At 33.0% G+C, this 17,348-nt stretch overlaps 1 protein-coding gene across 1 annotated transcript; it reads right to left on the bottom strand.

Moving 5' to 3' along the window:
• Positions 1 to 11,059: 11,059 nt before the first annotated feature.
• On the bottom strand, positions 11,060 to 15,426 carry LOC110737959 (multiple organellar RNA editing factor 1, mitochondrial-like). The gene is made up of 6 exons (XM_021918303.1): positions 15,223 to 15,426; positions 14,903 to 15,169; positions 13,272 to 13,369; positions 13,132 to 13,197; positions 12,161 to 12,936; positions 11,060 to 11,352 (listed from the first exon to the last, which is right to left on the bottom strand). Exons 1-6 carry the CDS (start codon positions 15,276 to 15,278, stop codon positions 11,338 to 11,340), a joined length of 1,278 nt encoding a protein of 425 aa, XP_021773995.1. The 5' UTR covers positions 15,279 to 15,426; the 3' UTR covers positions 11,060 to 11,337.
• Between the last annotated feature and the right edge of the window lie 1,922 nt (positions 15,427 to 17,348).

Here is a 17,348-nt window from a genome sequence, read left to right as displayed (position 1 = left end):
CGTACTAGCATAGCGAAAGCAAAGTTCAAGCAAGCTTTAAAGATCGACAAGCGTTGGTCTTCAGAAGTTTTCTTTGGAATATTATCAAACATTTAAAGCTCTTTGTTTAGAGACGCGTGGACATATCATTCAAAAGCTCTTTGTTCAGAGACGCGTGGACATATCATCAAAGCTCTTTTGTTCAGAGACGCGTGGACATATCATCAAAGCTCTTTGTTCAGAGACGCGTGGACATTTCTTTCAAGCTCTTTTGCTCATAAACGCGTGGGCATCCTATTTTCAAGCTCTTTTTTCAGAGACGCATGGACATTTCTTTCAAGCTCTTTTACTCAGAGACGCGTGGGCATATTATTCAAAAGCTCTATTGTTCAGAGATGCGTGGACATATCATTCAAGCTCTTTTTCTCAGAGACGCGTGGGCATCCTATTATCAAGCTCTTTGTTCAGAGACGTGTGGACACATCATTCAGATGTTCATATTAAAAAGAAGCTCTTTGTTCAGAGACGCGTGAACATATCTAAAAAGCTCCAATATTCAGAGACGAGTGAACATCAAAACAACAAGATGGCGTTCCAAAGATTGTGGAAGGTTGTCACAACAACAACAAAGCAGCAACAAATCGGTTACCACCAAAGACGTGTGCTCATTCTCCATCCCTATCAATACTTTGACTTTTGTTTTCACAACTTGCGTTTCTCCAAACTCAGTCAAAGTGGGAGCTTTTGTAGACACCCAAATGTGTCTCCCCAAAACCAAACCTAGTGATGAATACCTTTCATGTCATTTGATTATCGAACAAAGCGAAAGTGTGAAAATTCTAGTGATGAGGATGTTTTTATTAAAATATCTCTTCTTTCTGTTTTTGAAAATATTTCTTTTCTTACCTTATTTATGAAAAACATGCATTCCAGTTTAGTTTGGTTCAGGATGCGGGTCCAATAATAGTGTAGTTGGATGGGGCTTGAAAAGACCTTTCCAACGATATATTATAAGCCCAATTCCGATGAATATGAGGAAGTTATGCCCAAAATACTAAACTGGGCCCGGTTTGGTTTTTATATGCGGCCCAATGATCTAGAGGAGGGCCTATCATTAATTATCATTCCTAAAGCTATTAGGATTGATTATAGTATTTTAGAATAATCTAGAAGGTTCTCTTAAATCCTAATGGAGTTAGGATTGATAATTATGTTTTAAAGAGTTTGAAATTGAATAAAATTACTCCTTTTGAGAATCCTTGTTTTGTACGAAATGGAATATATTCAGATTTTATTTTCTTCCCTCATAATCTTTATCCAAATTTTATATGGTTGGATAGATCTTGAAATTATCTTTCCAATGATATATTATAATATTATATCCGAGCTATAACGAAAAATATATGAATTACATATGAAACTCTATCCAAAACTGATTCCTTTTCACTATTTCGTCCATATCTTTTTATCTACAAAAGATTTTAATCTGATTCAAATTGGGTTGGAAAGTAGATTCAAGAGCTTTCCAGCGACATATTATATACCTTATTTGGACTTTCGGATCAAAAGATATGATAAAAACGAAAACGCGTGAAACTGATTATTAGCGTCTGACGCTAAGTATTAGCGTCTGACGCTAAGTATTAGCGCCTGGCGCTAAGGCTTGGCGCTTGGCGCTGGCGCCTGACACTAATCAAGTTCTATTCACGTCAGAATTTTGATTCAATTTTCTATCTTTTTGGCTGATTTTCTCTATAAATAGCCTCTTAAAATTCTGTTTTCAATCATCAATTCTTATTCTTTCTAATTCTCACCAATTCTCATCAAGATTCTCTTGATTACTCTCTCTCTTCTTTTCTAAACTAGCTTTTCACAAATATAAAAATTCCGCATTCATTAGATTTATTTACACCTAGCCATATTCGAAGTTGCCTTCGCCCTAGACGTGAAAGGTTTAATTTCTAAGGGTTTGGTCCCAAATCTCTCTTTTAATAATTATTTAATTTAATTGTTTTGTTTATTATTTTTCCTTGAAGTTACTAACGCGTGTATTTTGTTATTAGAAAGAGGTACTAGGCATCCAAGTAAGTGCTTTAATTGATTTTATTGATATTATGATATAGAAATCATGTCTAGGTTGTTATTATAATTCCTAGTATCATGTTAGGATGCTTGATGTTTTGAATGACAACAATGATTCCTAGTATTATGTTTAGGGAAAAGGTTATAATATCAAATGTGATAATTATGTTTCTTGTGATGCTTCCTATTTTCTTTCCTAATATTCATGTTAGGGTTAAAGCTTTGATCTTTATTGTTTGGTGACATGCTAGGGTTTGTTATTAATCTTGTTAGTATCATGTCTAGGATCTTGCTATTAATATTATGCTTTATTGTTAACATGATTATTTTAATTATGATAATTATGATAATTATGATTATTATTATTATACTTATTAATATGATGATTGTTGCTTGATATATATTATTGTTATTTCTTGATCACGCCTTTTATGCATGATTAAAGGGAATTGGTACTTGTAATCACGCTTAATAAGATAATTAATAATCTTGTTTAGGGTTAATATGATTATAATTCAAGTGATCGCCAATAATATATTTATTTGTGCATTAATATTCAACCAACATAGATTAAACACGTTTAGGGTTAATCCTATTACTTGCATGTTAGTCAGAAAGCGCACATGAGTACGATCAGAATAAATTAGAGGCCTATTATTAGGGCAGGTTCAATCTCTTTTAGGTTGGATTTGTACCTTCATCCCCGAACTACCAGTCATGGTTCCAGACCTATTGGAGTTGACGATCTCCTGGATCGTTAAGGGGTGTAACCTTCACCTCGTGAACGGTTTACAAGTTCCTAAAACTTGTTGGCGACTCTTTTGCTCTAGCTTCCTTCCCTTTGGACGCCACCGTACTTTAGTGTATGATCACAGTGGGGTTCAAGCTAGGGTTAATGCTTGAAATATTCCCTACATCTTTGAACCATATTTTTATTATTGGCATGTTTGAAGGTTTATTTAATAAAACTAAATGTTTAATTTGGTTTAGAATATTGAAAAGCAATTTTACTATGGTTCATATAGTTTTATTGATGCTATAATCATGAAAAAAAGAGCTATTTAAGTGTCTAAGGACATGAGGATTAAATTATATTTTTGGTTCCTAAGTGCACTTAAGGTTTTTCCAATATCGAGCGATAGGATTTGTGGCACATTATGCGTTTAAGGTGTCTTTGACACCGAGGTAGATTTAAAAAGGGTTCAACATTAAATATTATGTGTTCACTAACTATTCAAGAATTATATTGATATATTTGATTGTTTGAATAATTATTGTACTGTTGAATGAATGATTATGGTTTGAGAGTCATCACCAAGTTTAATAATCTATAAACAACGTAAAGTGAAAGAGATTACGCACCAAAACTCTTAGAACATATATACCTTGAATATGAACATATGGGGGGAGTTATGGAGTTTTATATTTAACCATAAATTCTACTGGAGTACAGGACGCTGTACATTCCTTTTATTGTTATTATGTGTAAGAATTTTGCCACCTATGAGTGGTTATTGATGTTGGCACGGTTAGCTCCCGTGTCGGGAACCTCAGTTTATTTGGGGGAGGTCAGGGGGAAAACCGTTCGATGCGTAATCAATGCTAAATAAATTATGTAGTTTTCTAGATGAGAAGTTTTGTGGAATGTTGTATGCTTGAAAAACAGATGCAACAAGGTAAGTTGTGTGTTGATAGGTAAATGCATGTTAGTATGTTAATTAGGCTTATATACTCAGCTTTGCTGATTGTGTGTTTTTTCACCTTGTCTTTATCTTGGCCTTATGATGACCCATTTTTAATGGAGAGTGTAATGAAAAAAAGTAGAGAGAAGCTTTTCAGGTGATGAAGCATATTCATGAATGGGCATGAGTGAAGAGTGAATCATGCTAGTTCCCATAAGTATATGATGTGTTTAATGCTTTAATTATTTATGATATTATTATGCATGACTAACGCAAAAGTTTTGAAGTTGGTTTGGTTTTAATAAGGGCCTACAATGGTTCCAGGTTGTAGGATGGTTTTATTTTACTTCGTTTGACTTTGGTTTTGACTTTACTTTCGTTGGTTGACTTTTTAAGTTTACTTGTTTTGAATGGTTTTGAAATTAGTCTTTCGATGTGTGTCTTTGATAGTTGCCTTAGCCGTTTTCACGGTGGCGATAATATTTTGTATACTCCTATTTAAAGTTTTAAACAAGGCAAACACAAGTATTTTTTTAAGATAGGAATTTCTAGGGTGTTACAATCACAGTGTGAAAACCTTTGAACACAAATTACTCGGGTTTAGGTCAGGTCTTCCTAACTCCAAGGCAATAGATCTAGTTCGGTGCTTGCGTTACTGGTGGACTTCTTAGGAGGTCCCCGTGAGGACTAAGGGTCTTTCAAAGTAAGAGCTCAATTAAGTGATCGAAGCACGCTACAAAGGTAATAATCTCATACTTAGTCTTGTGTTTATTTTAATAATGCATTATAATTATAATTATTATGAGTTTGGTTTTGGGTCGGGTTTCTTTCCGTGGTGGGTCAGACTCACCGAAACCCAACATAAATTATGTAAGAGTTTGGAATTTTCCAGTTTTTTTTTGTTGAATTAAATTATATTATGCTCTCAGACTATATGATTGGTGGACAGGATTTTAAACAATGTACAATTGCTGTAATTTTTTAATTATTTTGTAGTATATTACGAATTGTCTTTTTGATAAAATGTTCATTTTTTTTAATTTTACCACCAAGAAAAAACACAAAATTTGTTTTTTACCACCAAACTTGTAAAAATTTTATTTTACCACCAACTAAAAATCTAAAAATTATTTTTCACTACCTGTTGTCAAAATAATCATTAAATCAAACGGAATTGAAAAAAATTCTTCGATTTTCATATCAAAAACATGTTATTTGTTTATGGAGTCATTTTGGTCCTTTGAATTCAATTTGAGGTTAGAATTGACTAAAAATTATTGTAAATACCTCATTTTGCCTACTAAAAATACCTCGATTTGCTGACCCACACAAACTAAAACATTTTCGATAATTTTTAGTCAATTCTGACCTCACGTCCGACCTGAAGGACGAAAATGACCCTCGAAACCTCTAAATAACGCGTTTTTGGCATGAATATTGAATAATTCAAAAACCGTTAAATTTAACGGTTCCTTTGATGGCTGGTGGTGAAAAGTAATTTTTTGATTTTTAGTTGGTGGTAAATAAACAATTTTGTGTTTTTTCTTGGTGGTTAAAGTAAAAAAAAAAAACCTTCTTTTATTGATAGTTATTTATTCTCGTTTTGATAGATGTTTATTCATGATATAAATATTTATGGCTATTTACATATAATATATATTATTATTAAATTTTTATATAATGTTCATTTCTACGTACTTTTTCAGATCTTTCTTTAATTCTGTAAAATTTCATCAGTATCTTGAAATATTCATTTTTATTTAGAGAGAATCTTAATTGAATTTGATACATACTCGTACACATTTGTATACATGGTAAAAAAAAATATATTTGCAGTTATTCATTTCAATTTTGAATTTCATTATATACTCATTCTCCTATATTACATACTCATTCTCATATGGATATATGGTCAATCACATTTTAAAAGTTGCTCATATAAATTTCGTGTAAATTTAGTCTATTATAAATGTCATTTTAGATGGACTTTATGTTCATTTGTAGAATGATTAATGTTCAAATTATAATAACTGACCTTAAACTAAAGATAAATTATCAATCTGATTATGGAATCGAAACATCAACTATCAATTTATATTGATTAATTCATTAATAAAAACTGTTATTTAGTGAAGTTTGACTTTGAAATGTAATATGTCGTATATGTTTAATTCAAGTAGAATTCATGTTTAATTATAGAAAGAATAATATTCAAATTATAAATTACTTAAATTATTGATATACTCCTTATCAGTTTGATTTATTATCAAGTAATATTACTTATTTCTGTAATTACAACAGTTCTTTAGTGAATTTCATATAGTAAATTTAAGCTATAGAAAATGTCCATTTTAGATGGAATTCATGTTCATTTGTAGAAGGAATAACCTTCCAATATAAAAGACAAACGATCAATTTTTTGATAAAATTGAAGTATAAATTATTAATTAACATAACTTAATTCTTTAATTAAAACTCTTATTTGTTGAATTTTGGCTAATAAATTAAATCTATCATAAACATTCATTTTAGGTGGAATTTATGTTCATCTACAGTCGTTTTATACTAATATATTTTTAATTGAATTTGATACATGTTTAATTGTTTATTCTCATAATAAAGGATATTCTTTTGAAATTTAATACATCTTCATCTTTACTGATAAATAAAAAGACATTTTTTTAAAACGTCGATGTACCACATAGTCTCTTTTTAATTGTGCCATGTCACCCTTTCAACATTTCATGAGGCCACATCATCACTCAAACAATCTTAACCATTATTCCACGTCACCCAAGAAACCAATATCAATTGGTTAAAAACACAAGGATAAGGAGATTTGAATCCTCAACCTTAAACCAAAGATAACTATTTAACCATCTAAGCCACAGTTATCAACTATGTTTATATATATATATATATATATATATATATATATATATATATATATATATATATATATATATATATATATATATATGCAAACCACAAGGTTTAATTTTTGTAAAAAAAAAAGTGAAAAAAGGTACTCAAAGAATAATTCAATTTTGGTTTGACAACGACAATTTTAATTTTGAAATGCTTTTAATAAGATTAATTGATTGTACGTCTACAATAATAGCAACCTAGGGCAACGCCTGGGCTACTCACTAGTTTTCATATTGAAAGAGATTCGTTTGCAATCTAATACAATATTCATTCTCATACCATTTTTTTTTTAAATCCATATTCATTCTCATACCTAAACATGTTCATTTAGTTTAATACTTGTTCATTCTCAAATTTAAAAGATACGGAATATTTGTTTTTCTTTTATTACTTGTTTGTTGTCGTTCCAAAAAAAACTCAATTAAGTTTTGATAATTGTTCATTCTCGTATTGAAAGATGCTTATTTGACTTTTTAATATTTGTTCAATTTTATGTTGAAAGATGTTCATTTGAATTTTAACATTTGTTCATTCTCATATTTAGTTGTGTTTCTTTATAGCAATGTGTTCAAATTTGTATTTGTAAATGTTTAGTTCATTATCCTGTTTTGTTTATAGTATAGTGTTTTGATTGTTACTAACATTTTCTCTTAGATAATTTATTTGTTATTTTATTACACAGTATAATGAAATAAAAAAGTTGAAGACGATAATGAATATATTAACAAAAAGATATGTATCAAGAAAATCACAGAACATGGGTACAACCATATAACAAGGAGGATGCATGATTCTATATATCTTTTACTTATACTAAATGTATAAATCAAAAGACAACGTTTATTTTGTAAAGCACATATGTGATATGTACATTTTGAAGTTCAAATTTTAAACAATTTTTTTTCAAAGGATAAAAATTTAGCATATTTAAAAGTTAAAAAAGTTCGTTGTGATAAGGGTTAATCAGGGTTACTAAGTTTTATTTAAAAATAAAATAAGTTCTAATAAGGGTTAATAAGTTCATATAAATAAAAATCAGGTCAATAGAGCACACTCTTATCCTATATTGAAAGATATTTTTTTTTATATTTTATATGAAAGGAAAAATTGCAAAAATTCACCTTTTATAACAACTTTTTTTTTGTAAAAAAACACCTTATAAATTATTATTTTTTTTTTGTAAATGCACACCTATTACCACTTTTTTTTTTTTGCGAATTAACACCTTACCCTGATTTCCGTCCTTTGACTTGATTTTCAGTCATTGACTTGCACGTGAGAAGCATGTGTTCAATTCCCCCATTTCTCTTTTTTTCCCATTACCCTTTATTTCTTCAATTCAACTTTCTCTCTCCTACCTTCTTTTCCAACAAAGCCCCAATTACTCACCATTGACAAAGGAAATTCCATTTTTAAGCGTGAATTGCTGCAACTAACCTAATTTTGAGTAAGGTAAGTTGTTGTGATTACTGAAATTTGTTGTACGTATGTTGGGTTTCAAATTTTCATAAATTAGGGTTTGTAATTGAAATTTAGGGTTCTTCGTTTTTTCCCACCAATGATGGAATTAGGAGTAATTTCGAGTGGCCAGTGTACACCAATGCGGTCTTAATGGAGGAAGGGTGTGAGGAGGTGGAATGGGGTTTTTAGGTGGATGGGGATGAATAAACGAGGGTGGAATTTTCAGGGGAGTAGATTTATTAGGTGACATGACATTGGTGAGGGTGGTAGTGAATCGGTGATGGCGGTGAGGTGGTGTTGGTGGTGGTGGTGGTGATGTAGTGGTGGCGGTGGTGAGGTGGTGTTAGTGAGGCAAAAGAGAAAAAAATAGAGGAAGACAGTTTTATGAGATCACGTGACCCACACGTGCGAAGTCAACGTCGAAAAACCAAGTCAAACATCGAAAACCAAGTTAAGGTGTTACTTCGAAAAAAAAAAAAGTGGTTTTAGGTGTTCTTTAATAAGAAAATTTTTATAAGGTTTTTTTCACAAAAAAGGAGTTATTGTAGACACCCAAATGTGTATTCCCAAAAATCTAACCTAGTGATGGATACTTTTCATGTCGCTTGATTATCGAATGAGGTGAAAGTGTGAAAAGTCTTGCGATGCGGTCGTTTTAATAAATATTTTCTTCCTGTTTTTGAAAATCTTCTCTATTTTATGAAAATAGCCAGTCCAATTTAGCTTGATCCATGATAAGGGTCCAATAATAGTGAAGTTGGGTCGAGCTTGTAAAGAGCTTTCCAATGATATATTATAAGCCCAATTCCGATTAATAATGAGGAAGTTATGGTCCAAATACTAAATTCGATCTGAAATGGTTTTATGGCCCAATGATCTAGTGAAGGGCCCATTAATTATTATTCCTAAAATTATTAGGATTAATTATAATCTTCTAGAATAGTCTAGAAGGTTATTTTGAGTTCTAATGGCATTAGAATTGATAATTAATCTTTTTGGAAAAATAATGAATTTGGTTTGAAATAAAACAATTGTTTTAATATGATAAAATCTGATTTGAAATTAATTAAAAAGGAGTTCTAATTGCTTAATCATATTAAGAAGAGGATTCCGTACAAAAGCGCGTTTTATCTTTTAACCATCGCCAAACGACAGAGCCTGTCGCCATGCGTGATCCTTGTCGTTTCGCGCTGGGCTCTATCGTTGGCGATAGGGATCAGTTTTATTCCGATTCAAATTCTATTACTTTTCTATCGATTTTGGACTATTTTCTTATAAATAGGGGTCGTATTTCCCCGTTTTTATGGACCAACAATCAACATTCAATCATCTAATTGTTTCTCTCTCTAAAAGCTAGAAGCTTATTCTTCTCCCTCTTTCTAAGCCTAACCCCTTTTACAAAATTCCGCATACACAAGTTCTAGACACGCCTTGCCAAGTTCGAAATTGTCTTCACCCTAGACGTGAAAGTTTATAATTTCTGAGGGTTTGGTCCCAAATCTCTATCTCAATTAATTATTTAATTTAATTGTTTGATTTAATATTTTCCTTGAAGTTACTAACGCATGTATTTTGTTATTAAAAAGAGATACGAGGCGTCGAAGTAAGTAATTTAATTACTTTGTTATTCTTTTGATATAGAAATCATGCTTATATTATTATTAATTCCTAGTATCATGTTGTGATGCTTTTATTGCTTTCTAGTATTATGTTTAGGTTGCTTTTTATTCTTTCTAATATCATGTTAGAGATAAAGATTTGATTTTATTGTTTAGTGACATGCTACGATTTGTTATTAATCTTGTTAGTATCATGCCTAGGATCTTGCTTGCTAATAATATTATTATGCTTTATTGAATATTATTATTATGATGATGATTTATTATGTTACTTGATATTATTATTGCTTGATCACGCTTTTTATGCATGTTTAAAGTGAATTTATACTTGTAATCACGCTTAATAAGATAATTAATAATCTTGTTTAGGCTAATATGATTATAATTCAAGTGATCGTCAATAATAGATTTATTTGTGCATTAATATTCAACAACATATATTAAACAGGTTTAGGGTTAACCTATTGATTGTATGTTAGTCAGCAAGTGCACATAAATATGAGAAGAATAAAGTAGATGTCTATTTTTAGGGCAGATTCAATCTCTTTTAGGTTGGATTTGTATCTTCATTCCCAAATATTCAATCATAGTTCCAGACCACTATATAGTTAGCGATTTCATGGATCGTGAAGGGGTGTAACCTTCACCCTGTGAACGTCTAATTTCCTTCTCTTTGAACGCCACCATAATTAAGTATATGATCATAGTGGGCTCAAGTGTGGAAATAATGTGGGATACTTAAAATATTCCCTACAATTATAAAAATTGGTTTTTTGCAATTATTCCTATATGGAAAGATATTTTTTCAAACGAAATCTATTAAATTAACTAAACAATAAGATAAATTAATTAAAAAAGGTCTAAAAACAAATTTGAAAAAATATAATAATTTGAATATAGTACATTATATTAACGAGATTGAACATTAATGATACAAGATTGAACATTTACTTAAATAAAAATGAATATGTTACATGAAATCTAAAATATAAAAACTATAAAATGACGTGAAAAAAGGGGGTGCAAGCAATGCTACCTGCATATGGGTGTAGGCAAAAATTTGTACCGCTACTTTTTTTGCAGGTTTGGACATAATATATGATGTTAAGGCCCGGTCTCACCTGAATTTTTTGTCACCTCTAATATTGAGAGGACAAATTTGCTCAACCCTGTTGATTGATTTATCATACCAACACAGTGACACTATTCTCACTTGCATGCTCTAAGAAAAGAAACAAATAACAAACAGAAGAAATCGGCACATTGATGTACATCAACTGAGACCGACAATAATGCATATACATGATCTCCAGGGGTAACAACAGCCTCTATACTAATAAGTGAAACAAAGAGATTTGTTGACACAGAATTATTATAGATGCAAGTCATAATACTTGTAAACTATATAGCTTCAAAGGTGAATAATTCATAGTGCCTTGTACATAACTTTTGCATAATAGCTCAAGGAAGCCATAAAGTGAGATTTTGTTAACTCATTACTGACACAAACTGAAATCCTGTTCATCAAATCCTATCCGATGCAGTTTCTCAACTTCAAAAAGCTTCACAGGCTGCTATGGTGTTGATTATCCGTTCAAAATCTTCTCTGCAAAAAAATGAGAGAAATTGGATACTCTCCGGCCTCAAATAATAACAACATAATCCTATTGAAAACTTGCAGAAAAAAGTTCACCTGTGCTAAACAAAAATCAAATTTTGATAAAGTTTTTCACTATAATTAAGTCGTGAAAAAAGGATAGAAAAGATTCAACAGCCATCACAAAAGGTACTTTGGTAAAATGAATATTACAAGATTAGGATTAAGGGCCTATTTACTGAGCTGGGTTGAACTGAACAGGTCTGAACCACATCCCATGTTCACATCCATTTAGGGTCAGGCTGATACGGGTACAGCTGAGGTAAAAGCTGAGTCGGAACATCACAGCTGAAAGCTGTCCTGATTCCATTTTTATATCGTGTCAGGAAAGGCTGAAAAGCTTAAAATGCATTATTAACTAAGGGCTAAGGCCTTGTTTAGTTCACCTTATTTTTTCTTATTTCAGAAAAAATAAGTTCAGATCAGACTAGAAAAAATAAGTTCAAATCAGATCATCGTTTTATGTGCTATTTTTTATAACTAAATATCTTTAATTTCATAATGAAAAAAATTATGAAAATTACATATGAATAAAATACACATTATTACGAATCTAACAAGATCACACTTGATATATTTTTTCCTTACAGATTATCATACACTTAAAGTCAAAGTTATGTCAAAGCAGACAATAAGATCAGATCAGACCATCAGATAAGCAAAAATAAGGTAAACTAAACATGGCAAGTATCTTGTAAAAAAAAAAAAAAAAAAAAAAAAAAATCATGGCAATTATGACAAATATCACTTACTTGATTAATTCCAGTTTGCATTGCAGGTGAATAGTTCCTAGAGTTCTGTTCATCTGGCGTCTGTGAAAATCTTTGGTTTTCTGCTTGAGATGCATATTCCAGACCATATCTTATACTTGCTCCCTGAGAAGAAGTACCACTGAGTCCTTGACCATATCGTCCAGCCTCACTTTGTTCAAAAGATCCAACCCCATTTTGCCCATCAGCTCCTCTTGCTGGAGGCGGGGGAGCGTAGTTCCTACCATCATTAGGATATTCCATTTGTCCTTGGGGTGTGTAGCCCCCATGGTTACTAGGGTAGTTCCTCATCTGTCCTTGGGGATGGTTATAGCCATGTTCTCCTGGGTAATTGCTGCTTTGTCCATGTGGGACAGGAGTACCATGGTCACTGGGAAAATTTTGCGTCTGATGCTGATGGGTATAGCTATGGTTGTAGTTTCCCTGCTGAGGAGGCACATAAGTGTTTCCACCACCCTGCTGAGGAGGCACATAAGTGTTTCTGCCTCCCTGACGAGGAGGCATGTAAGTGTTTCCACCACCTTGATAACCATCCCTTCCTTGCTCAGGATAATTTGTCCTATTTGGCGGGTAGCCCATCCCTCCCTGACGAGGAGTGTTTTGGCGCTCTAGATTACCACCCTGTGGCATATAGCCTCTCCCTTCTCCAGGCATTGGATTATTCATTGGCCTTTGTTCATTTGGTCTATGTCTCTTTACTCTACCATACTGAACTGGAGGTGGTCTTGGTATGATGGTTCCATTAATGTACTTATCTCCTATAGTAGGGCATTCAAAACAAAACTTCAATAAGGAAGCATAACAATAAGCCGTGCAGGATACACTAAAAGTACAGCTATAGAAACAACAGTGGGATAAACTTGACAAAATATCTGTGAGAAATGACCACAAAAATCCCCAGCTTCAATTTGCTTAAAAGTGACTGCGCATATAGAAGCATAAGTTGCTTTTACCTCCATATTCCTTGTTCACTGGGTCTATGTATGAATCTGGCAATACGAAAATAACTCCAGGCATACCTGCAGAAAAGTTCATCTTTTAAGAAAACATTATAGTTTGGCAATTAAAATAATTTATTTTAGCACAATATTACCCTCAAATTTCTGTGATGTCTCCTCATCCATCTCAGCTTGAAAACCAGTGTAAGTAGTGGTGCTACATGCATACATTCTCTTCTTTGCCTCTTCAACACTGATAATGTTGAGAAAGAACTATATATTAATCCAAGATCAACACATACAACTCTAGTGCTTGATTGAAACAAGCATGATAGAAATAGAACAGGCTAAAATGCTTATTAAGAACAGATTAGGAAGAAGAGGCTGTATTTTATTATAGAGAGAGAGAGAGAGAGAGAGAGAGAGAGAGAGAGAGAGTAAGAGGTCACTAAATTTCTGATCAAATGGACAGTTTAAGTAGGTTACGGGATTCATTACAGTACACTGGAGTGAATTGCAAGAACAAATAGCTAATATGTATTTGTTGTGAGATAATCTTGTTGCAATATAGATGCAATTGTTCCCCTCATACCAAGCACAAGAACTTTTAACCCCACTTTTGTTTTGTTTACCTCAAATCTTACATAAACTAACTTCCGTGGAATCTCTCCCTTAAATTAGTTCCCTAATATCCATTGCTCCAATACAATCATTCTTTGTAAGAATACACACATATTAAGCCTGGCCTATAAAGTTGAGTACAATTTTCATAATAAAGGAATGAACAAAACCAGTGATCCACCTGGCCATCGGGGAAGTCTGAACTAGTTCATAGTCCAAAGAGGGAGAGTTGCTGAGAGAGTTGCTACAATTAGTACTTCCATGTCAAGATAAGACCATGATTCCCCTTTATTGTGCTTTTTCTTATCTATATTTCCAATTTGTGGCTGTAAAATTTGTATAACTAGAATTCAAAATCTATTTGGTTACTGTCATCAATAAACCATAACATTTTGCCAATACCAAGGGTTACTTGTAGCAATAGTCTAATGACAGTAATGCATAATCAGCTTCTCCCCCTCTCCCCCTACCAAAACTCCCTTGCAGCAGACCCTACAACCATAAATCCATAACCACTCTACCTATGGAAACCCAGCCGCCAACATCAAGACACCTCTACTAATAAACCAGTACCATCAAACCTCCCTCCAAATACAACCACACCATAAACCTGCCTAGTCAATCGTCACCACCTCGCCATAGTCACACCACTTACCCTCCTTATCCCGGACCATCTCCATACACCCTAGCTGCCTAGCCAACCGCCCCATCAACATGCCTAGCCAACTGCCACCACCTTGCCATATTCACACCCACTACCCAGCAATTACATACCACCTACAAATTAAACTGACATTTACCAATTACAACTAATTTTTACTAATTGCAACTTCTTCGAATTATTTTTTTTCGATTTTTAATTGAAGTTACTGAATCTTTTCAATTAAAATTGATTTTTTTTTCTTTTTACTTATTTTTTTTTAGTAAGGTGGGAAGAACACAGAACAGGGCATAAACTCTGAAAACGAGAAAATACTTCTCTCAACCAAATGAAGCCTAATTCATTGAACTTATAGTGTTTTTTTTTATAAAAAAAAAAAAAAAAAAAAAAAAAAAAAAAAAAAAAAAAAAACCAATAACCCCTTATTTTCAATCAATTAAACCATGAATAAATTCAAATTCAAAAACAAACAAACAAATAATTCGAGAAGCAAAAAACGAATACCTTCCTACAACTTTAGCCAAAGTTTGAACATAAGTTTCAACCATTTCTTCAGGAGAAGGTCGTTGTTGAGGATCCTTTCCAAAGTCCATAACAATAAGCCAGTGTTTATAATCACAGCCCTCGAACAGAATGGTATCGGGATCGATCATTTCAGCATCGTTGAACGACCTCGCGGAAGAGAGACAGAAGTGGGTAGAGTGGAAGAAACGACGGGAGAATGAAGGGGAGGTGGAAGAGGGTGTAGAAGAGGAGGAAAGGGGGTTTGGAGGAGGAGAGAGGAGAGAGAATTTGAGGTGATTGAGAGGTTTCGATGAGTGGCGAGGAAGGTGGAGGACAGAGAAAGTGCTCGGCGGAGACGAATGGCGTTGAGCGCCATTAGAGGAGGAGGAGGAGAGTTGAGAGTTAGAGAATGAAGGGTTTTAGGGGAAGTGAGAGCTGAGGTTTATGCAATTTTGATGTAGTTCATGGTTTTGTTTACATTAGGGACTGGAGTCTAGAGAGTATGAGTTAATCACTTAATCGTGTTGATGGACAAAAAAAAACGTCGATTAAGGAGCATTTTGGTAATATTTGCAAAAAAAGAAGGGTGATTAGGTAAAATTTGGGAGAAAATATAAATTGATATCCAATATCAACAAAATTTGTTTATATGGCGGTGTGGTCTTTTCCCAAAATAGAGTGAGTCTGGGCGCATAACACCTATGGGCGAGCTATGTAAATAAGAGGGTAAGGAAGTAATTTTCGCTGATTCAATTTTTGATTCTAGAAAAAGCTGACTCTCTAGTGGTACATTATAATGTACCATTATGTACCATCATGCATATATAATGTACCACTAAAATATAATTTGTTTGAGTAGTACGTTTTATGGACTATTACAGGAGTAGTGGTACTTTTTACCATCCTAAAAGTTTCAAATTTTGGAAAAAACTGACTCTTTAATGGTATATAAAAGTACCATTATGCATGTATAGTGTACCACTAAAGTATAAGTTTTTTTAATAGTACTATTTAATTTGTAAAATTGTCATCCTATATGCGCTGAAATCAATAGGCGCTATGCACCAAGACTTAACCCCCAAAATATAGGAGGGACAAATTGGTACTCTCTCATGTTTCTTGGCAATTCTTGTAAGTCGTACCCCTTTTTCAAATATACGGTCGTTAACGAAAGGATGTAACTGCGTGAGTACAAGCCTTAATCTCAAACCCCATATCGCAATTGCACTTATAGTGGTGGTAAAAGGGAGGAATCCAATTTTGTTGTCGCCTAACCGATATATATAGCTTGTAATGAGGATCCATTCCTAATATATACCCATCAAATCATTGCTGGCAAATCGAAGGGAAATGGACTAATGGTGTTGGATTATGCTGGAGACAACATCACCAACAGGTGGTTTGATTTCTTAAAGGTACTTGAACTTATTGAAAATGGAAATTGTGCTCTAATATGGTTGGGATAATTATTTATTGGATTATTGGTTTGAATAATTTATCATATTATATATTTGGATGCATTTAGAAGTGATGCATTTGTCCGATTTGTATGGAGCCGAAATTGTATTTCTACAATTAGGATAACGGATTTATGCATTTTGTCATGAATATAATTTAGATTATGCTTGTGTTCTTTGTATATAATTCTATTAGTATTGAGTTATTTGTTTGAACGAGTAATTACTTAATATACCATTTATTAATAGTTAGATTCGTAAATTGTTGTCTGAATTTACAATGTTTTAAACTTGCACTAGCACTAAGATATGGATGGACGGAGATGTTTAAAGCAGAAGTGGAGCATAGAGTAAGCATTGAAAGGATTCAACTCACGAGCTGAAAATTTGAAATTTTGTTGATGGTCAACCACTGCCACCTGGAATTCAGGGCCGACCCTCTCCCTGTGCAAACAGACCTACTGCACAGTGATATGAAATAACAAACAAAACCCAAGAAAAAGGGAGGAGAAATCAAGTAACAACAAGTTTAAACCAACAAAATAAGGCAAACCTATATCAAAAACACCAAGATAATGAAAATAGGGGTCTTAATCAAAGCCAACACCAAGTAAAGCTAGGATTAAGGTGTAACCACAAAGATTACAAGGTAGCATTCATAAAGAAAGCAAGATAATCACAAAGATTATGGTAGAGAGAGAAAGTCTCTTTGATTACAAAATCAAGCAAAGTTCAACATTAATTTCATTGCAAAAACGTCTTAAAACAAATTAAATAATTTGCACAAGCTGATAGAAAAACGGGAAAGGGTTCGGCCGAACTAAGGGTAAGTTTGGTCGAACTTGTGGGTAGGTTCGGCCGGACCTAGGGATGGTTCGGTCGAACCTTTGGAGTTCGACCACTGCTGCAAAACTGACAAAATCGGGTTTGAAACTGACAAAATGGTTCGGTCGGACATGCTTTGGTTCGGTCGAGTCCCCTGCTCCTCG

This window comes from Chenopodium quinoa, unplaced genomic scaffold (assembly GCF_001683475.1).
Source record: "Chenopodium quinoa cultivar QQ74 unplaced genomic scaffold, ASM168347v1, whole genome shotgun sequence".
Classification (NCBI taxonomy): domain Eukaryota; kingdom Viridiplantae; phylum Streptophyta; class Magnoliopsida; order Caryophyllales; family Amaranthaceae; genus Chenopodium; species Chenopodium quinoa.
Note: the sequence above shows the minus strand (reverse complement) of the source record. Positions and strands in the feature narration are given on the sequence as shown.